The 15,266-nt window shown below is 40.1% G+C and overlaps 1 protein-coding gene across 4 annotated transcripts in view; it reads right to left on the bottom strand.

Annotated features, from left to right (window-relative positions):
- The window catches only part of PTPRB (protein tyrosine phosphatase receptor type B), an 81,592-nt gene that overhangs the window by 36,097 nt on the left and 30,229 nt on the right, over window positions 1-15,266 (bottom strand). For all 4 annotated transcript variants that reach the window (XM_081956877.1, XM_081956878.1, XM_081956879.1 and 1 more), the window contains 6 exons: window positions 14,274-14,549; window positions 12,773-13,030; window positions 11,453-11,716; window positions 10,473-10,742; window positions 8,087-8,347; window positions 1,210-1,476 (listed from right to left, as the gene is read on the bottom strand). In XM_081956877.1, the coding sequence (XP_081813003.1) occupies window positions 1,210-1,476; window positions 8,087-8,347; window positions 10,473-10,742; window positions 11,453-11,716; window positions 12,773-13,030; window positions 14,274-14,549 (1,596 nt within the window). The remainder of the gene's footprint in view (window positions 1-1,209; window positions 1,477-8,086; window positions 8,348-10,472; window positions 10,743-11,452; window positions 11,717-12,772; window positions 13,031-14,273; window positions 14,550-15,266) is intronic.

The raw sequence follows: 15,266 nt of genomic DNA, 5'->3' as shown, positions 1-15,266 counted from the left end.
AAATTCTATAACTGAAAAGCATTAATGGAAGTATTCTACCAATCACTTAAGAAATTCACCAAACTACCGTCAGTTTTCTTAAAAGTCAAATGTTCATGAATGTTCATTATATGTTCTTCTGAAATCTCATTCTTAAAAGGAAAGTATGTACACGATGGCACCTTTTCACCTGTTGAAGACTGGACAATGTGAATAAAGCTCAGTAAACAAATATTTCATTATTTTTATTTGAAAATACTGAAAAATGTCAATCCTAAGAAAACAGTTTCAATTTGTGTGGTTGATTGAATTTTCAGAAGACCTGAAAAAATAATTTAATCGGGGTGGGGGGGGTTGGAGGGGGTGAGGGTGGGAAGAGAGATTGCCTTCAAATCAGTGTTGACTTCTGGTGACTGGCACGACAAATCCCTGCAGTGTTAAGGCAAGATTTCAGAAGACGTTTGTCACAACCCATTTCTTAGGGTTGAGAAGTGACTAGCTGAAGGTCACCCAGCTGGCTTCGTGTCTAAGACATAACTAGAACTCAGAGTATATCAGTTTTTACTCCAGTGCTTTAACTGCTACATCAAACTGGCCATCAACCTGTAATTATACTCACAAATTATCTTTCAAGAAAAAAGTAAAGCTTTCTTTTTCTTACCTCACTCTATTCTCCATTTGAAGAATGCTTCAGAGTCCTTAGCCTTGTAAAGCAAACCACAACCTCTCAAATGTTGTTCAACCAACTGTCACCAGACATGTTGGCCAGTTCTATGCTAGCCAGCATGATTATTGGGCACCAAGTTAGAGATGACTGTTCTAACACATTCCAGAATAAAGGAATATTTTTCTTTTAAGAAGAAGACATTTTCAGTTATCATCATCACTTCCTCCATAAGCACCACTGGACATTTTAGTCCCCAGTAACTACTATTATCCCAGATGAGATTTATTCCTGATGATTTAATGGATTCAAATATGGAGCAATATGCCTTTTTTCCAGTTATTTTTTATTTGCTGGTCCTGTCACTAGACCTTTCCAGACATTGTTTGACTTGCTAGTCTCCTCCCGAAGTCCAGCCAAGCAGCTTCTACCCGGACAAGTTAGTCCGAAGCCACCTGATCACAATTTCAAAGTATTGCTGATTTGTTTTTCTCTCTGAAGGGCAGACATGATACAATCATCTTAATATATTTACTCATGAGTAAATGTATATATTATCTACCTACCTGTTCTTCCTTCAGCAATCACTTGTCTGGAAGATATTCCTCCACTAACAGTGGTAACAACCACTGAATAGAGTCCTCCGGGTTTTAAGGATTGGAAGTGGTACTTATTGGTATCACTGGGAACCGTGTCATTTTTTATGACAACATTTTCATGAATGACCAACACTTGGTATGAATCTACATCTCCTTTTGGCCTTATCCAGTTGGTGAATAGACTGTTGGTTGTTCCTTGGTTTGCTACATTTAAGCTCATCACTTGTGCTGGAACTGGAAGATTAACATTATGGTTAATGAATAAAATTATGGTTTATATTTACATAAAAGTTCAAAATCATACCAGTAAAATCCATAAAAAGGTTAGTATCAATAAATTAATAAAATACAAATAGCACTCAACTTGCCACTACAACTGAACTCAAAATTTTTGTTGGTAAGTGAGACATTTGTTACATGAATTTTGTCCCATTTTATGGCCTTCCTTGCCACAGTTGTTAAGTGAATCATTACAATTGATTAATAACAGGATTCTTATGTGAATCTAGCTTTCCCGTTGCTTGTCTGAAGGACTCAAAAGTTGATTGCATGACCCCAGGACATTGCAACCATCATAAATAAGAGTCAGTGGCCAATTCTGATCCTGTTACCACGGTGATGCTGCAACAGTTGACAGTGTGAAAAATGTATCAGAGAATGGAACATTTCACGTCCTTTTGCCAAGTATAGGCAGATCTCTTTGGTTTATTATTATTACTGATTTATTATAAAGGGCACTGGTTACAGCATTTTTGTTAGATACTGCTATCAACTACAGTGGTTTCCACCAAGGTCCTATTGGTCGAAGGGTCTGACAGCTCCGTATAAAAGGGCTGCTGTTAGACTCAACCTTCTCTGGATTGTTCTTACTTGTTGTACTTTAATAAAGAGCTGTTGTTGCCTTTAGCCTTGTGTGCCTTTCCATTATCTGATCTAACACAGGCGACAAAGGTGGGATTGGAAGGCAACTAGGCGAACCAAAAAATGCGTAGCAATCCAGCTAGTACATCCAGCCCGGAGTTCAGTGGGGCTTCGAGCAGCCATTTTTGAGCGGCAAACTCAAAACGCCCTCAGAACACAAAATGGCCATGCACATCCCAATGACTCATATGACCCAGTCACTGAGCACTGGGACTTGTATATGCTATGGTTTGACTGCTTCCTCGAGGCCAATGACCTCATGGGCCTTTCTGAACACGGCAAGAACATGTTCCTTGGATACTGTGGCCGGGAAGTGTTCGAAATGGCGAAAGACCTCTCTGAACCAACACCACTACAGTCGTCACTTGGTCCGTGCTCCAGCAGACGCTGAGGGCACACTATGCACCCAAGCCGTCCAAGTACATTTGCTGGCACGAATTTAATATTCGGAACCAAAAGGGGGGGCAAATCGATCAACGAGTATGTTGCAGCGCTACGAAAAGCTGCAGAGTACTGCGAGTTCAGAGACCTAGACAAACTTATTCTTGACCACTTTATATGCGGGGTGCAGGACATTAATTTACAGGAGGTCACTCGCTAAATCTAACCCCACTCTACAAATTGCCTTGGACGAAGCCAGGGCACCCAAATCGGCTGTCAAATCCACTGAAAGTCTGCAGCGCCAAAGCACTCCACAAGACGTGCGAAAGAGCACATGCGTACATCGCGAGACTGCAGAGGCCGAGAGCTCAGAAGGTGAGGAAGATGACAGCTGCCGCATGTGTAGTAGCTGCGCCCAGTTGCCGCGCAATTCAAACCGCGTCTTCTGCCTTGTGCTAGCTGCGGAGGAGACCATGCAAGATTGGCTTGCCGTTTCTGCGATGCTACCTGCCAGCGCTGCGAGTGAAAGGGGCACATCGCCAAGGTGTGCCGGAGCGAATTCCCTGCTACTACCTGGCAGCCAAGAATCGCACCAAACCGCCAGCAGAGGTCCAACCAAGGGGCCTGGCAGAAGCCACCACGGCGCTCAGAGGGCGACACTAGACCACACCTCAATTGGCCAAGTCCGCACCAGGCAGCCAAAAAAGCTGAAGGTCACAGTCCTCATCGAGTCCATGTGAAATGGAAATCGACACCGGGTCATCACTGACCATCATGCCATGGTCAACCCTCAAGTAGGCTGTCTCTAGCCTGAAAAAACAACATCTACTCACCCCTGACATCTGCCTTCGTGATTACCAGGGGAACTGGGTCCCCATCATGGGCCAAGGCACCTTCCGGGTGAAATTCAAGCATTTCAGCAGCCAACTCCCAGTGACAGTGGTCAGCAGCAACTTGTAGAGCCTCCTGGGGCTTGACCGGTATCAACGCCTTGAAAGACGACGGCGCTGAAGCCATCTTTAAGGAGTTTGAGGATGTCTTTGGCACCGGTCTGGGTAAGTATGTGGGGACTCCAATCTCCTTTAATTTGGACCCCAATATAGCCCCCATAAGACTAAAACCCAGGAGAGTACCTTTTGCTCTCCGCCCCAAAATTGATAGGGAAATTGACAAGCTCGTAGGCCAGGGAATTCTAGAGACAGTTGATCATGCACGCTGGGAGACCCCTATAATGACACCTGTCAAATCTGATGGGTCTGTCCGCATCTGCGTGGACTACAAGTGCACAATCAATAAAGTGTTGCAACAAAGCGCTTACCCTGTACCCATTGTACAGCATCTACTACATTCTTTAGGCCCAGGAAACTTTTTCGCTAAATTGGACATGACGCAGGCATACCAACAATTGCCTGTAGATGGCGCTATGGCGGAGGCCCAAGCCATTGTGACCCACAGGGGTGCATTCAAATGTCACCACCTGCAATTGGGTATTAGTATTGCCCCAGGACTGTTCCAAAGCGTCATGGAACGGCTTTTGCAGGGGATTCCAGGAGTCATCCCTATTTTGGTACATCTTGTTATCAGCTGCAAATGAGGCACAACTTTTCAAACATTTGCAAACAGTTTTGACTAGAATTAGAGACAAAGGCCTCCGTCTCAAAAAAGAAAAATGCCAAATTAACGTGCCGAGGGTTGAATTCTTAGGGTACCTAATCGACGGCTCTGGGATTCACCCGACCACCCAAAAAATTCAAGCAATCCAGGACGCCCCTACACCTCACAATCAAACCGAGCTGCAGGCGTTCCTCGGGCTCCTTAATTTCTACAGGGTTTTTCTTAAACAGAAAGCCACTATTGCTGAGCCTTTACACTGTCTCCTGGCAAAACAACGTGAAGTGGTCTTGGGGCAGAGCTGAAACTGCCACATTTGCCGTGGTAAAAAGACTCCTGTCGGCAGACACTTTTCTAGTACAATATAGCCAGACCCTGCCGTTTGTACTGACCTGCGACGCTTCTCCATTCGGTGTCGACACTGTCCTCAGCCACTGCATGCCCAACAGAACTGAGGCTCCCATAGCCTTATACTCTAGGACTTTGTCTGCTGCCGAGCGGAACTACAGCCCCCTGGACCATGAGGCTTTGGCTGCCGTGGCCGGAGTAAAGAGGTTCCATGAGTACCTATATGGCCGTGATTTTGAACTAATTATGGACCACAAGCCACTACTGGGTTTGCTGGCTGGGGACTGATCTACCCCAGTGTCATTATCACCGCGGATGACCAGATGGACCATCTTCCTAGCTGCCTACTCCTACCGTCTCATCCACCGACCAGTTGCCACTTTGGGGCATGCCGACACTTTGAGCCACTGCCTGCTGCCTGAACTTCTTGCTGACCCTACCCCCGAGACTCCAGTCTCCTCATTGACTGCCTTGAGACTGGGCCTGTCTCGTCCAGTGACGTTGCCCATCACTCTGCAAAGGACTCCACCATCAAACAGATTTTGAACTGGGTGTGGAGGGGGTGGCCCAAGGGGCCAGTTGGGGCTGATTTCAAAATGTATTTTAGCAAACATGATGAGTTATCTGTTGTAAATGGCTGTTTACTGTGGGGGGACCGGGTCGTTGTTCCACCCAAACTGCGCATTGCAGTATTAGAGGCTTTACACATAGGGCATCCTGGAATTGTCAGGATGAAGTCTTTGGCTAGGAGTTACGTGTGGTGGCCTAACATGGATAGGGAGATTGAAGAATGGGTGGCTACCTGCACACCGTGCCAGGAGTCCAGACCAGCTCCCCGCTAAGGAGTGGGAGCATCCTCAAGCACCGTGGTCTAGGGTACACATTGACTTTGCTGGCCCAGTTCATGGCCAGACATTCTTTGTAGTTGTGGACGCCTACTCGAAATGGCTAAAGGTAGTCCTGATGACCTCCACTACGGCAGAAGCGGTCATCAAGGTACTACGGAGACTTTTCTCCATGCACGGCCTGCCCAACATCCTTGTCTCTGACAACAGGCCCCAATTCACAGCCATGCAATTTGAGACCTTCCTAGCAGCTCAGGGAATCCGGCATTCCCTGGTAGCACCATTCCATCCAGCCCTCAATGGTCAGGCGGAGAAAATGGTGAAATCTGCAAAAGAGGCCCTCACTAGGATGGGCCCAGGAGATTGGCAAACATGGGTTGACCACTATTTGCTAATTCAGCACATCACACCCAGTGCCACTACAGGGAGAAGCCCATCCAAGCTTCTCATGGGTCGCCGGCTAAGGTCTCACTTAGAACGTCTACAACCAAACTATTCTGCCACATCGCCCCCTGACTCCACGAGCAAAATTCAGAACTTTAGCATAGGGGATTGAGTTTATACCCCCAACTATGCCGGGGGAACTCTGTGGATTCCTGCCACAGTGATAGGCATCACCGGTCCTCGCTCTTATCTTGTAGAGCTCGAGGATGGTCGGAATTGGAGAAGGCACATTGACCAACTCCGTGGCAGCCTCTCCAACTCCACTCTTCGACAGCCAGAGGTAATTCCTGCATGAATTAGGCAAAGCCCTACCCAAACGGAGCAAACACTCACTCCTTCCACAGGCAGCTCAAGCCCGAGGGTACCGGGAAACTTATTTGGTTATGTTGCAGGCCCACAGTGAGCTCCGAGCGAAGTGGCTCTAGAAGCTCCAGCCGTGGCCAGTGAAAGGTTCCAGGAGCTTCCACCAAGCGGAGCTGCAGAGCAAACAGGTCCATCCGACCTGTCCAAAGAACACATTCCGACTGAACTGCGCAGGTCTGGCAGAGCTACCCAAAAGCCTGCCTACCTGTGTGACTACGTAATGACTCGGATTTTTCCATCCAAGAGGGGAGGGGTATTAGATGCTTGTATCAACTACAGTGGTTTCCACCAAGGTCCTCTGTTCCGTCGGGAGCAGAGGTTTAATCCTATTGGTCGAAGGGTCTGACAGCTCCCTATAAAAGGGCTGCTGTCAGACTCAACCTTCGCTGGATTGTTCTTACTTGTTGTACTTTAATAAAGAGCCGTTGTTGCCTTTAGCCTTGTTTGCCTTTCCATTACCCGATCTAACAATTTTTATTCCTTACAGGAATCTACATATACCAATGAAAATGTCATCTTGATGCAAGCCAATTTGTAACATTTTCCAAAAATCAAATGGATACCATGATCTAATGAATATAGTCTACTTGCAGATTACTTCAAAAGCCTTTTAATGAAGTTTTTCCCTATGAATTCTTAAATAAAAGTTGCAGCATAAGAGGACAGATCTGCTTATGGGCAGAAACTAATTAAAGAAGCAGATGTAAGAATAAGTATATAGTTATTACAATGGAATATGTAAATACTGCAGTTTGCAATAAACTAAACTTTACAATTTAATAATTAAATTTTGAAGTCATGGGTGAGGAGTGAGGTGATTGTATTTGCATACAAAACCAGTGATTAAGGGTGTTTTTTTTTTTAAAAAGTGATGATTAAAATCAGCAAAAGGGCCTCTTCAAAATGGAGGAATATGTAATGGCATGCAATTAGAGTTCAGTGTAAACAAGCAAACCATGATATGCATTGGGGCAAAAATGTCTTAATGTTGTATATATGTGTTTATATCTTATTGGCAAAAATTGACCAAGACAGAGATATTGCAGTTGTGACAGTTCAAGGACAACATCAACATATCAAACAAATGTTATAAAAAAAACATATCCCATGTGCAAAACCAAGCTACTAATATTGTAAAGCCTTTATATAGATCCCAGCTATTACAATTCTCAGAATACTAGATATAGAAAATAACTATTGGACAATTAGAAAATGTGCAAAGCAAGGCAGGGAAAATAATTGGTTCTAAAGTAATTCCTCTCTAGGGAAATGTAGCCATATTGGTATGCAATTAGAGGCAAAAAAGTGAGTAAGATGACATGATAGATTTGATTTACTACCACAAGATGTATTGATAGCTGCTAACTGAATTGCTTTAAAGTGACAAATTCATAAAGCATCGACTTATCAGGGGCTACTTGTTGTGATGGCTAGACATTTATCTCCAGCATCAGAAGCACTAGGCTGATAAAAAAAATTGAAAGTGCTTTAGCTCTTGCTCTCCCTGTGAGCATCCTGCAAACGTCTGGTTGACTACAATGGGAGCAGAATGCTAGATAGATGTAGTCCTTATTTAGAGATTGCCTCATTTAGCAATTGTTCAGCGTTGCAAATGGTGATGGAAAAAGTTTATGACCAATTTCCACATTTACGAGATCTTTTCATGTCTATAAAGCATAGACCAGGAAAACTGAAGTAAGAACATAAACGCAATCATGGTTTCATTTAACCATCAAGTTGCTGGTCCCAGTTCTGGTCTATGAGCTATACATGAATCAAATCTAGATCTTCATGATTTATATATTCTGAGTAGACATAATTTGTTTTATAGAAGACATGAAGCTTGAAAAGCAATGACTAAGAAAACCATGCAAGGTAGTTAGTTTTTTTTTAAAAAAAACAGAACCAATAATATGTCGATAATATGGTACCTGTATGACCCACAATTGAAGTCCAGTTACTCAAATCCCCACTTATGGTAGTGACATTAGCAGCGTACTTTCGTCCAGGAGACAGATCGGTGTAAGTGAACTCTTTGGCTTCCTTAGCCAGAGCCCTGTTAACGATTGTGAGGGACCGGTGTCCCAGTGAAACCACATAGTGATCCCAGTCAGACTGAGGGGTCGCCCACATGATTGTTAGAGACGATTCATTAGCATGCTTCACACGAAGCTGAAGAACTGGCTGTGGAGCTGTGGGAGAAAAAGAAATACCCTCACGATATTGAGGTTTTTTGAGGAGCTGCATTTTGAAAAGGAGTTAGTGATGCTGCTTTGACAAAAATTGTGAAGAAACACATTACAGATACGGTTAGTTGTAGTGCTATGGTTGAAAAAGACTTTATGTGTGTTGTCTACCAACTGAGCTATGACATTACTGATAAGTAAAAAAGCGCTTCTTTCCTATGTGAGCCTGGTTTCACAGCTTGTAATGCTAGTTTTTCAAGCCAATGTGTTATTTTTTTTTTTTACATTTCTCTGTTTGCGTCTGCAAGCTACTGAGTTGGTGTTAGAAGAGGTATGCTTTAAGTGCTGAGCACAGTTCCATTCCATCTGCCACTGAGCTATATTATTTAGAATTTGACATTTAATGAGAGACTTCAAACTGAGGAAAAAGCTTGTGGGAGTTGTCTTTATTCTGATGAGACTATTGAACAAATTGAGCATTTATTCTTGAAACCACAGTGGCTTTGTTCCTACAAAAAGCTAAACCAACGGGGTAGGATAATTAGGATGTTGTGGAAACACCAATAAAAGTAAACGACCCCATTCAACTAATCCTAGAGAGGGGAAGGTAAATTAGCCCTCAAAAGGCTTAGTTATGACTACCCTAGTCAGCCATGCTGTGGAGATATATAACCAAGTGATCTATTTTAAAAGAAAACAAAAACAAAAAAGAAGAGAAAAGGAAAAAATGGCCAGTATTCATGATTTAACAATACATCCCCTAAAGTCTGATCAATTGCAGTATCCAAGCTATGGAGAGCCAAGCCATTATGACAGGGAGCATCCACAGGGGCAATAAACAATCAGTTACAACTATATGATCAAAAACATGCATTTTTCCATTCATATAGAAAAGAGATAATGCACACAGAGATAGGCTTTGATCTCATGGTGAAATAGCATGTGGGAAAGACCTTGGGATATTGGCTAAAGAGATGCTGCCAAGAAAATGGTCAGCAAGAGACAGCATAGCCAGCAACTGGATCATAGTGTCTGAAAAAACACCCCTCCCCCCCATTTTTGGCAATGAAAAACAGACAGAAGAGAGGATTGTACTTTCAAGCTTGCACGATTCTGTGAGTCTGGCTTTACAATAAAGTAGAATTAACTCACTTGGTTGTGATTTCTGTCTAGTTGAGGCCACGAGGCCAACATTGATCATGCAAGTCTCAAAATACAATCGTCCCATTTTCCCCTTAAAAATGTGAGAAACTAGGGAGCATGTCTTCTGCTTGCCTCGCCCACAATCCACTTGCAAACTATGCTGCCTCTTATCTGACTATTCTCTTGGCAGTATCTCTTTGCAAAGTCTTTCAAGGTCTTTCCCATATTGTTACACATGGTTACAGAACCTTTCTTAATGAATACAAAGATCTGCCTGTGCTAGGATATCATGGAAACTTCTAGTACTCCTACTGCAAGAAGTGCTCCTGTGCGTTTTGATATATTTAGTGTGGCAGTATAATTAGAAACAGTGATAAGAGATACATCTACATTAGTGACTGGCTCAATAAGATGTATGATGAATTAAGTTTTCATGCGGTCAGATTTAAAGAAATCAATAAAAGGTATGATCAAAAATATGTCTGTTTCCACTGCAACGCTCCATTTTTTCAACACTGCAGCACTCCAGATTGTAGACCACAATAAGCTGCACTTTATAATTACAAAAAGTATAATGTCAAAAAGTCAAAATGTGTGTAAAGTCTAAAGGATTAAAAGTGAGGGTGTAGCAGGAAAAACAATCAACACGAGGTATAAGATAAGGCAGGGTTTCTGACCCTGGTCTTCTTATACACCCTCCTATCTTTTGTTTTCCAGACTACTCCCTTCCTTTTTGTAAAATTGGAGTTCTTAACTTTCTACCCACAGCAATTGCTTATTTCAGTGTCAGCTGCCTTCCTTTAATTGACTTAAAGTAATAGGTCATAAACATAAAAGCATAAAATATTTTTATGTACCTCACAGTCCCTTCAAATACAAGTAGTATCTGTATTCCATAATCTCATTTCAGAAAAACTCTCTTTAAATTTTCAACATTTCTGCTGGCTATAATACAAATACAACCAACCCAAACAAATCATTTTCTCACCTGTTCTGCCTTTGCAGTGGGCTTTATTATGTAAGCTTCCACTTTCTACAGTAACAACCACCTCATATTGTCTTCCAGGAACAAGTGCTAAATCCTTGATGATGTATTCTCTTTTATCTTTCTCCAGAGTAGTATTCAGCAGTAATGTAGAGCGATCAAACAGTAAAATACGGTATTTGTCCCACTCTCCCGTGGGGGGAAGCCAACTTACTTTTAGACATCTCAACCAACCCATGCTGTCTACTTTCAATTCTGAAACTTTTTGGGGAACTGAAACACAGAATGTAAAATGATAACAGATAAAAGGGAACTGGTTTATCATAGAATAAATAATTCTTCCTTAAATTGTTATTCTATTAGAATTCATTGATTCAGTAGCTTTCCTACTGCTACACATCTAATTGCTTTTGAAAATGTTTACAAAGTCCCAACTTGTGACTTAAAATCCTGTGCCTATATAATGCAAGATCTTGGCAGGATAGAATTATCACCTGAGAAGGAGTTCGTAACCATTTTTTCAATCTACAATGCAGATTTCTTCCTGCCATATATTCTGGTTCTCCATTTGGGACTGGGAACGTAGCGGGGGAAGAGTAGCTGGGCATAGGATTTATAGTGAAAATTTTAAGCATTGTTTAATTTCAGCAATTTTCACCTTTAACTGTGTTCTATTCCACTTATAATATCATTATATTTTTATGGTGAAGGGTGAACAAATTATTACAGAAATAAGACTGTAAGCAGACATACACTAACTTTTAATAACAAATGAAATTGTTGTATCTCAGGAATATTGCAATCTTTTACACACATTTAGTTAAAGATTTACTAATTAATATTTCCTTTTGAAATAAGTGGGACTAGTGTTAACTGTAATCTAAATCCAACCCATAGTATTTTCTGCCCAGAGAACAACTGGCAACAAAAGAAATCAAAATACTGATCGGATTAGAAGGTGCTTAGAAAAATTAGAAACATACTTGTCCTTCCACGAGCTGTCACTTTGGTGAATAATTCACCACTGATTGCATTGACATTCACTTCATACAGACTTCCAGAAATTAGCTTGTCAAAATAAGTCTCTGTGACTTGTGCTTGTAAAATTTTACTTTCCTTAAAAGACCCATGTTGAAATATGGTGACATTGTAGAAATCAAGGATCCCTGAAGGCCTCTTCCATGACACTTTCAGTGTATCCAGACTATCATCATTAGCTATCACCAGATCTAGGACTTTGGCTGGAGCTATTAAAAAAGAGTTTTAAAAAATTAGTTACCAAGCATCATCCACTAAATACTTGCACCGAGTTGTAGGCATGCATGAAACTCACTTTTCAAAATATTATTCTGTGGTGGTTCAGTGATTTCCTGTGTAACTTCAGTTCCTGCTTGCAAATGGAAGGATTTCCTTCTGGACGCCACTGAACCATCTCACAATAGCATGGGTGGAGATCTAGCATGATCACAGTGAGGATGGGCTATTATGGACTTCTTTGAATTGAATCTATTTACAAATCAGTAAGCTTTTCACATTCTTACAGTTTTATATTAAAAATATTTTGAGCTGGAAATAATTTTATTATCAATTCTGACAGAGTAATAAAGGGTATATAGTCTACAGGCTCCGTTGGCTTGACATCAATATAGTGTTTAGGATTAGATGTAGAGTTATATATTTTGAATAATTACATTGTGAATCATGTAATAATTCATAAAATATCTCACATAGTCCAATCACACTTATCACTTTTGAACATTGTAAACTTTGGACTTTATATTGCATATAGAATTGAATGTTGAATAAAATACAAGTGTTAAATATTTAAGCGCTCTCAAAATTATCTGGCATTTTTATGACTAGTTATAAGTTTTTAAACTGGAAATGGTAACATTGATGAAAATGACAAGATACACTTGAATATCTACTTTTATATTTAAAAATGGCAAGTGCAGACTACATTATATTTATTACCCTCATCTGGTAACTGTCTCATGACACTAAAACTCTGACAAATGTTTGTTGAGAGCTAAGAGCTCTTTAACTGGGATGAATGGGACAATCCTTATCCTTAGCTGAACATATTCTAAATTAGAATAAAGTCATCTTATTTTGAAACTGTTCAAGACGGTAACCACTTTTTTCTATTAGTCATAGGCATTACTTCTGATACACCACATTCTATTGCAATTGATTTTAAGGACATTTTTATGAATAAACCTGTGTTTTAGTTTTGAAAAAAGAGGCCTTATTTTACCCTTTCATTATGTATCTTAATCAGGAAAAGATTTATAAAATCTTACCAGTTCTTACTAGTCTTACATTATAGTTCTCCATCCCCTGAGCCTTGGAAATAATTGTCAAATTATATAGACATCCCGGTATTAATCCTGAAAAATTGTATGACAAAATATCTTTCTCTAGATTCATCTCTTGAATTAGAATATCTTTCTCCAGCAAAACCAGGCTGTATTGATCCACATGACCAGCTCCTGGCAACCACGAAACATGAAATGACTGCATCTCACTCAAGATCTTGATATTTTTGACTGGTGAAGGAACTGTGAAAAGAAGGAAAGGGAGCAGCTTATATAAAGAATCCTGCAAGTATCTGCCTTAAGTATACCCCTTTAAATCTACATTTTATTTAATAAAGTTAACTAGATTTCAGTGAAACATTTATTTATGTTCTGAAGAGACATCCAAAAATTTTAGATTAAAATGTATGTACCAAGAAATATACTAACTTCATTAATGAAACCTTACTTTTGCTCCAATCAAATTATATTTAGGGTATTAATTATGATTTTCTAAACTTTTTGGACTTTTTGTATCACTTGATTTCATACTACTTGGGAAAGGAACATCAGACATTGTCTGAATCATTCTATCCAATATCAGTTCAGTTTTTTTCCTTTTATATTGCCATTGATATGTGTTCAGGCACGTTTGTGACAGTAGAGAAATCTCTGCCATAGACTTTCTCTAATTTAGCATTCCAAAACCAAAACCAAAACCGTTAGGCCAGGGGTGTCCAAACTTGGGAACTTTAAGACTTGTGGACTTCAACTCCCAGAAAAAGCTGGCTGGGGAATTCTGGGAGTTGAAGTCCACAAGTCTTAAAGTTCCCAAGTTTGGACACCCCTGCGTTAGGCCCTTCATTTACATTCAGGCCTAATAGAATTTCCAGCCATTTTGGTCAACATTTAACTATAAATTCTGGTAATTGCAGGTAATTCTGGTAATTCAATGGATATGACAAGTTTCATTTCCTTCCCCGCCCCCTATGCTACAGTGTGGGTCATAGTTTATGTATAATTATGGAAAATAGCATTTGAATGTACAATATATTTATTGCTATAAATAATGTGAGAGAACTCACTTTAGCTACTATTTCATAAATAACTAAATGCCAATTTTTTGCTAAATGGTGGATTTCTGTTGATTTTCATTGTCTGCAATGTCCCCAGCAAACCAGAGTGGTATGAACATATAAATTAAACATTAGTTTCAATTATAATAAGTTAATATATAATTTAAATTAAATTAAATCATATGCTTGCACCCTGATGTATGAAGCAAGTACATAAGTCACTTTATTTACAAAATAATGTCGGCATGCATGCCTTGTCATTTGCCATCCAATGGCCCCAACAATTGTCTATGGCTATTCACAAACCATTTCAACATTCTTTTATGTCTAAGGAATTCTCATTTGTTCTCTTTTCTTTGTGGGAATAGAAATTATGAGCATAAGTGAAATAATATTGGTGAATATAATATTGTTATCACCAGCATTCTTACCAGTAGACCCACTGATGTCAACTGATGAACTTTTTTTATTTCCAGCAACTGCTCTGATGGTGATGGTGTATTTATTGCCAGGGATGAGATTGACAAATATCTGATCACTTCTAGAAATGCCTCCAGGAACTAGAATCTCTTCCACTTTTTTGATGCCATTAAGTAATTGTAGCTCATACCAATCCACTTTCCCTAAGGATGGGCTCCACCAAACCTGTAAAGTGGTGGTTGTAACTTTGTCCTTCTTAATTTCAAATCTTGCAGGGGGCAAAACATCTATGAGTTTCCAACAAAAAAAAAGAAGGCAAACAAGGTGGAAACCAAATTAGCAAAGCCTATAATTAGCAAATTAGCAAAGCAAAGCACATCAACTGTCTGAATACTTTTTATATGTAAGATAAATGTATGAACAGCTGTTATTCAAAATCTAAACTGATGTCAACCACATATCAAATAAAGAAGGTAGACCAGCAGGTATGAGATGTTTGGGAACTAGAAGAAGGAAGGTGTGACAAAGGCTAAATTGTCCAGCCCAAGAAAATTTAAAAGCTGAGAAACTCTTATCTATAATACACATTTTGTTTGTTTGTACATATATAGATCTAAATACAATTAAATTAATACTTGTTTGGGGGGTGACTACAATATCAAGGCGACAAGACAATCTTAGCCTAACTAACATTCTGTACTGTTACAGAAAACTGCCAGGTGCTGCTTTGGTTAGTAACTAACCCGTATCTTACGGGTATTTAAATACTTACAGAAATATCTTAGTTGAAAAGTATGACCTAGAGGCAGCTATAATATGCATTTTCTTTCAAATCCACTTCCTTCCTCACTAAACGAAGTAAGAATATACAATGGCAAAATGCAGAGGGAATGTTTCCAATATGTAATCCCACCAGCTATCTCTTACACTACTTTTGTGTAGGAGGTTTTTTTTTTAAAAAAAAAAAATCAGCTCAGGGAATATCACAGTCTTCAGGAGAAATG

Source organism: Natrix helvetica, assembly GCF_964273705.1.
Source record: "Natrix helvetica genome assembly, chromosome: 6".
NCBI lineage: Eukaryota > Metazoa > Chordata > Lepidosauria > Squamata > Natricidae > Natrix > Natrix helvetica.
This window is presented reverse-complemented; position numbering and strand designations above follow the sequence as displayed.